Below are 7,691 nucleotides of genomic sequence, written 5' to 3'. Positions count from 1 at the left end.
AAACTTCACAGTTGGTTCGCATTGGATGCTGTTTTCCACTCCATCGTCAGGGGTCGTGCCTCAACTGGTCAACCTTAATTCTGCTCTATGAAGAGACACACACCTTTTATTTTTGGGCGGTTTAAGCTGAATCCATGCTGCGTTTCTGAAAATTAAAATACGTCCTCTACATCTAAAGTGAAATTATTCAAACCGTATGAGGGAAAAGTGAAAACAAAAGCGTCTGAAAAACCTAAATCTTAAATTGTTGGTCACTCCAGTTACGTCATCGAGGTAAACAAACGTTAGAAGACACGCCTTCTCTGAGAAATCAAATGTTTGTAATATCAAAGTTTTAACAGTCGATAACGAGGCGTTTTTAATGCAGAGGGAAAGATAGAATTTGACTTTTTATAAGAGTAAAGTATGGAAGTGTGTTATTGCAGTTGCTCTTGTAGCCCAGGGAGCTCCACCTCTGGCTAAGTGTGCACGGAGTGGAGTGGGCGGTTTCTGAGCACACACACATACACAGACGGACACGCGCGCGCATTCATATTATAGACTGCAACCTGCAGATTGCTGCGAGACTCTGCCGCTGCCAGTAGGAGTAGGTCACCGTCACTGAGGCCACCTCAGCTACATTAAAGGGCGGCTCTGACAGTGCGCAACCTTCTACAATTTTTTTATTTTATTTTGTAGAGTAAACATTTCGGCCGCAGAGGAATGGCTTCTTTCAGACGACTTGTATTTCTCCCTCTGGTGACCGTCAGAGCACACGGGGTCTTCTGACAGACTTACCGGAGCGCACAGAATAAAGTTTCTCATGGTGCACTTTATCCGGGGGCAGCAAAGCGCGCTACGGGGATCAGAAATGAAAGCAGAGCCGAAACTTTTTTGCGTGTTTCTCTTTTTAAAGTCTTTCAAATGGCTTGATTCGCGAGTCCTCTCTCGTTTTTGATCAGCGGCTCCTGCAGATAACAGCGCGCTCCGACGGACTTTGGTTACTCTTACGCACATTATACGACTGGATAGTCGACTGAAGCTCCGGGACTTCGGGTAGCACAGCGGGACAGCACCATGACCAGCTGCTGGCTTGCCCTGATCGGATTGTGGTGGAGCGCTTATTACTGCATGTTCGAGGTCGCGGGGAGTAATTATTCACTGGATGGAAACAACGAAGTGCACGCGGGTTTCATCCACCGGCGGCTGCGGACGCACGAGAAGAGGGAGATGCAGAAGGAGATCCTGTCCATCCTTGGGCTGCCACACAGACCGAGACCGCATCTGTCGCATGGGAAGTACAATTCTGCTCCACTTTTCATGTTGGACCTGTACAACACCATTTCTACCGAGGAGAAAAGCCAAGTGGAAGGCATACTTGACAGATATCAGTCCATGCGCACGACCCAGAGTCCTCCTTTAGCCACGTTTCAAGAAACTGCTTTTTTAAACGACGCAGATATGGTGATGAGCTTTGTCAACCTGGGTAAGTCGACTCTTTCGATTTATTGATTTTTTTAAAGAGTGCTCTCCTGTGAGATTTTGGTTGGAGCGGTTCATTAAAGCAGAGCCAGATTGAATTGTGAGTGAACAGGTGTTTGGCACGTGCTGGAATTAAGGGGTAGCGAGGAAGAAACTGACTGAAAATGGATGATTGTCAACATCATCAAGAATAAATTTACTGTTTATCATATTTGTGCCCTTTCACATCAGACTGGCTGTGTCACCTGTTGATCGTGATGCATCTGGATTTCGCTGAACCAGACGGGCTGTTGACAAACAACACTATAACATCACACTTAGCTTTACGCATGCTTTTTTAATGAATGAATTATTGTGCGAAACTCAAAAGCCTCATAGCTCTTCTTTTTTAAGGCTGTAAAACTGTTGAGGTTTTTATTGTTTCGCAATAATTTATTGAAACATCCTCTCTGCGTAGATTGGCTCTACTCGGCTCATTTATAGGACGGAGATTTTGTGGTCGTACATTCTACACCATGATTTATGTCTTCGCGGAAAAAACAAACCTAGCATCCCAATGCAAACCATCAACCACCACCGCTGGTATTTGTATATAAAGGGCTATTCCTGCCATTGACCTCCAGCGCAGCGAGTTGCGGTTGTGCGTAAATTGCGTCGCATTGTTTGTGTTACCCAAGAAGATTAGTCTCTAATTAGCTGCAGTGAAGATAAAGAGGGAGACTTTAATCATAACGACTTTCAGACATAAAAGCACAAAGACCTTCCCTCCATTAGCAGCCCCAGTGTTTACTGGGAGACTCCAAACAGAGCGCCTGAAGATAAACAGAGGTGCTGCCAGAGTCAAACGCTGGTGGACAGAGGGGCTTAAATCCAAATGGATTATCATTCTCCTCTGGGAATGCCCTGGGAATCTTCATCATCTGTCTGTCTATGAAAGCCACGCAGCACTGCTGAAGACTGCTGTTTTGTTTTATCTAAAACTCTGAGGTATCTATACTTCACTTTTGTAAAATAATTCACTCAGCACCACACATGAAGAGAAGAACAGGAAGAAAAAAGACTGGAGACAAAATGTTTCTTTACTCATTGCTCCTCTGAGGGTTGGTGTTGCAACAAATATTGATGAAAACCAGATATTTGAGCAGCAGGAGTCTATCTTTTTGGTCTCAAATATTGAATCCTCTCAGTTGGCTCCTGTGTAGGAGTGCTGTGGTGGTTTTGTGGTGTTTGTGTATCTGTGGTTCTGGTGTTCCTGCACTTTGTCAGTGTGGGTATATTGGGTGGTGTTGTTGAACATCTGGCTCTCTGCTTTGATTAATCGTGTCTTGTACATCTTTTGACGATTCCCTCAGATTTCTGCGGTGGCCGGGGGATTAGGTAGCCATCTCCTCCAGCCGTACACAGAGTCCTAACCACCTTGGAGGAGGGACGGCTTCCTCTTTGGATGTGATTGTAATTAATGTTGGACAGGCCAAGGCTTTCCATCTGCTTTGCAAATAAGACCTTACACGACTACCGTGTGTCATCGCCATCTGATTAGATTTTAATGTGTCTCTTACTCGATTGGAGCGGTTTGAGTAGAGCAACTTAGAAATCCGTAGTAGAAAGAGGTCTGAACAACTCTTCTGGGTGGTCTTTTTGTTTCAAATCCTGCCTGAAAATCTGGAGATCATGTGTGGCCGAAGTAGAACTACAAACTGAGACTAAGATAAATGAAAGGAAGAGAGACAGAAGGCAAACAATCCGTCTGAAACCATTGGAGAAATATGGTGCAGCATGAACAGACAGGGTCTAAAACAGATGTCTTAATTGGAAGGCACCTTCCTTCCTGTGTAATCTGTGTTTGTGAAGCAGCACCACAGCACAGAAGATTGGATTTAAAACAGGCTTCAGATTTTTACATCAGCACATCCTTCCTGAATAAGACTCTCAGACCTTGTAACAAACATTAGTAAATCAAACAATCACAGTGATCTTTACTTGGGACTTAACTAATGTCTTTCACAGCCAGCTGCAGCAGAGGCACAGATAGAGAGCTCACTCTGAGGGTTTTCTCTTGGGGCTGGAACAGATTTAAGAGCCTCTACGTTACATCCAGTCTCAAGTCCCTGCCTCCCCTTAAATGATTCATGTGGACCTCTTGTTCACTCATCTGGTCTCCTCAGCTTTCATCACTAGTTCAGAATGACTGAAAAAAAACACACAGCAAGTGGAAAAGTCCAAAAGGAGTGACCAGAAGCATACTTTCCAACCTCTTTTTCATCTTCATTCCTAGAATAGCACGCTCATCACTGTTTGCCTTGCGGACGTCCTGCTTTCCACTGAGGTCCTGTGAAGTGACACTGTGTGCTGAATGACTCATGCTCTGTGACACACGGCAGCTCTGAACATGTCCCAATGTGTCCCTTTGGAGTTTTACACCTGTTGTGGTACCATGGAGCTGTTTTATGTGAGTGGATACAAGTCTTGTTTGTCTTAGCACATGCATGAGGATGCACACCCAAAGATTTGATGCAGTGCATCAGCAAGTAACAGCAAGAAGGCTGTGAGATGGTAAACATGGATGTTAGTGATCCACATTTTGGAACATCTCAAATCTCTCCACAACAGAATTTTTTTAAGCACGCAGCTGACACATTTTTTTTTAACTTGGTCAGAGAAAACACAATACAATGACCTCGCAGTGATTGTATTTTTAATAAGGTAAAACAGACAACTTTACCTTTAAAATAAACTCTAATAAAGAAAGCTGCATAAAAATAGCTGAGAGATCTGCAAAAACAAGTAAAAAATCTTCTTAAAAGGTTCAGGATTTTATTGTTAATTCATTTCTTTCCTTTTTTGTGTAAATGCTGTCTTTAGTTCTTTTCTGTAGTTTTTTTTTTAAATTATTTCTTTGGAGGGGTCTCCAGTAGAGACATTTGGTTGTCTATGGCTAGCCTACCCCATGCACATATTAACATCCAGTAGATTTTTAAAGCGGGGTATATTGTGGTGCCACGAGAAACTGATACAAAAAGTTGCGTCTCAGTAGAGACCAAACACAAAAACGTCAGCGGAGACTTTTTACTAAATAAATAATCACAGCCACCAGCGCTATAAAAACCAGCTGGGGAAATGTTTCTATTTCTTCTCCGTTTGGTTTTTGTGGTTGAGCTGTTACCTCGTGACAGTGAGTCAAGGATGCACAGAAACGGTTCTGGTTTCATGGGTCACAGAACAGGAACTCCAAATGTTGTCTCCGTGTCATCTACATTTAACTTTGATGAGTTTGCTTTGCTGCTGCAGAGACAGACAGACGGACAGGTGTGCAGGTCTGTTGAAGGTGCAGCCAAAACTCTCATTGCCTGTTTGCTCTTCTTCTTCTTCACTGTTTGTCTCTTGAGTCGTACCAGAGGGAGGGTCCCGCTATGATCCGGGAAAATCTGTTCATGGTTTTTGAGTAAATCTTGTTTTATTTTCCCTGAAGTTTTGAAAACCTCCTCATGATAAACATGTCTGTTTTTATCTGTTGATGGGCTCTCCTTGACTCTGAATCACAAGGGTCTTGTTGCTTGATAAAACCCAGATGAGTTGAAGAACACTTTGTACTTGCATGACTTTTTTTTTGTTGTTGTTGGTAAGATCACTGTGTACTGTTATGTTTGCTTCTCTCTGCTAGGTGCACATATTACATGCTGCTAAGCTGGTTTTAAGTTAATTTCAATGTATCCGAAACTTCAGTGGCTTAAATGCAATTTGACCATTTTTCACACATGCGACTGTAATTTGCTGAGCGAGAAAAAAGCTTTTTGTCTTTTAAGGTGTCTAATCAGGTCAAAGGTGATCATACTCTCCACTGTTTATCTTTACTTAGACTCACTGAGCATCCCCTGGCTGGGCATCCAGTCTGTCAGGGATTTTGATAAGATGAAATGAGAACAAAATCTGCAGGATGTCTCTTTGAAAGCGTTTCTAATTTTTTTCACCCTCAATTTATTGATTATCTCAGGGGTCAACAGGGGGTCCGCAGCTCCCAGGTAGTTGATTAGGCAATTTTTAAAAATACTTTCAAGTTATTATTTCCAAATATTTCAACTTTTCCTTATGTTATGGTCTTTAAACAGCCATCAGTGGATACATGGAAGCTAAAAATGTAATTTTTCAATCAGAAATGAACACATCAGCAACACAGCAGCTCTCTCAGGGGCCGTTTACCCGACAACAGTTATAGGGTGAATGCAAAATGATGTCGCGTTTTGGCCTTGTGTGTACACAGAAAATGCAAACTTTTGAAAACAGCCCCCAGAGTGAAAATTTTCTGAAACCCTGCCGCTGCCTGACCACCATGTTGTGCTTGTGCTGCTCAATCTGCTGGCTGTCTTTTAACAAAATGTGCATCTGTTGCTCCAATTCTGCACTTAGTATTCGCCACTACACCAGATGATCAGCTCAACTCTACTTCGGTGGAAATCTACCTAAAGTGGCTTACTACACCTTTTTCAGTCCCTCAGCGTTTCCGTATAAATGCATTTTTTTTTACTGCGTTTTAGCGTTTTCGGTTGAAACGTTGTCAAGTAAACAGGGCCTGAAACTGCACACAGGTTCACTCAGTGTTCAATTCCAGATCCTCAAGACAGAGGAAGTCCCGCCTCTATCACTGCTTTGCCAATCACATGGCCGCATGTTTTTGGTACTCTAGTGTTTTTTTTGTATATTCTTTATTTAAACTGTTTCATATTCTTTATTTATAGTGTTTATATTCTCTATTTTTATATTTTGTATATTTCCTTTTTAAATCTTTTATATGTATCTTTATATCCTTTATATCTTTTGTCTTTGACTCTGAGAGAGCCCCGCACAAGATTTCCAGTGTGTCTGGACTGTCGGTCCATCTACAAATGGCAAATAAAAAACCTTGAGTCCTTGAATCCTTGAATCCTTGCATGTTTCACACTGGCACTGTCAGGTTCCCCAAATGGCTTAATACTGACTGCACACTAGCATGGTATGTTTATACATTGAACCAGGCCTGGTTTAATATAACACACTTTTTAATAGACATATAAGGGGGTCCCTGCTCCGTCTCTCCATCAGTTAGAGGGTCTTTGCTCTGAAAAATGTTGAAGACCCCTGCATCAGCAGAGCAGCAAGTGTAGCTGTTGTATCAAAAATAGCATTTGATGACATTAGCTGTTACTTTTTTAACATTGTCTTATCAAAGTACTGCTCCTTATATTCAAAAGAAAAAACACTCACGTCCTACTCTGCCAATGTTATCAAAGTTTCTCAAGTTCCTGTGCACTTGTCTGTGTCAGGACTATCGCCCTCACCTTCTCCTGCTTTCTCTTCTGCGCCCCTGCACACCTCGTTGCATGGCTTTAGTTTAGCTGTCACTGGACCTCTTTCCTAAGTCAACAGCAGAGCTTTCTAACAGCCTACCTCCCACACATTAAAGGCAAACAAGCCAGAAGTTTTAAGAAGTGGGTTTTCAGGAGATTATCTGGGTCCAGACAGCCCTTGGCTTTTTCTGAAATGAAGTGCCCTTATTAGATGGCTGTTTTCCTTGTCTTATGATGCCTGGCTGCATTTCTCAGCGCCTAAGCCCAGGTAAGCCACTTCCTTTGCCGCAAAACGTGTCCCAAAGCCTCAGCATGATCAAATAATTAGTTGGCTTCAATCAAAGAGTCAATTGTTTGATGCAAAAGGCAGCTTTGGAAAAGTTTCACTAAACCGTCTTGAAACACTTCCTGCAAATCCTCCGATCCAGAACAAAACAGAGAAATGGAGACCACCCGTCACTTCTCCTCAGCTCCCAACAAACCCTAAACATTATTAGCAAGACGTTGAGCGAGGAATTCAAGATATGCCTTAGCTGAATAAAGGATATTTACTGAGACATAAACTTGGCAGACGAAGCTCTGCAGTGATGGTAAGAAAAATTACATCGACAAACTACAAACCTTTGTTTGTTTTCATCTGTTTACGGTATCAGATATTTCACTGCCGCTACAAGCTCACTTGAACTTGGCCTGATGTTCAAGAAAGCCCCAAGTTTTACAAATAATTCCCCTTATTGAGTTACAGTGTTTCAAAATGCTTCCTTTTTCTCATGTTTGGATTGTATTGGTTGTCAAACTCTTTGGCAAAATACACAACGGCCTGAAGAAACAAACAGCTTTGATGGAGGAAACATGTCCGCCTGTCCACATTATGTCTTTCCCAGCCCTGCTTTGTCTGTCATATTAGAC

At 42.4% G+C, this 7,691-nt stretch overlaps 1 protein-coding gene across 1 annotated transcript in view; it reads left to right on the top strand.

Annotated features, from left to right (window-relative positions):
• The first annotated feature begins 583 nt into the window (after positions 1-583).
• The window catches only part of bmp6 (bone morphogenetic protein 6), a 56,572-nt gene continuing 49,464 nt past the window's right edge, over positions 584-7,691 (top strand). Inside the window, exon 1 of the mRNA XM_074693293.1 lies at positions 584-1,465. Coding sequence (XP_074549394.1) covers positions 1,057-1,465 — 409 coding nt within the window. The 5' untranslated portion in view covers positions 584-1,056. The remainder of the gene's footprint in view (positions 1,466-7,691) is intronic.

This window comes from Halichoeres trimaculatus, unplaced genomic scaffold, assembly GCF_033239565.1.
Source record: "Halichoeres trimaculatus isolate MK-OKI-2021-1 unplaced genomic scaffold, fHalTri1.1 fHalTri1_scaffold_18, whole genome shotgun sequence".
Taxonomy (NCBI): domain Eukaryota; kingdom Metazoa; phylum Chordata; class Actinopteri; order Labriformes; family Labridae; genus Halichoeres; species Halichoeres trimaculatus.
This window is presented reverse-complemented; position numbering and strand designations above follow the sequence as displayed.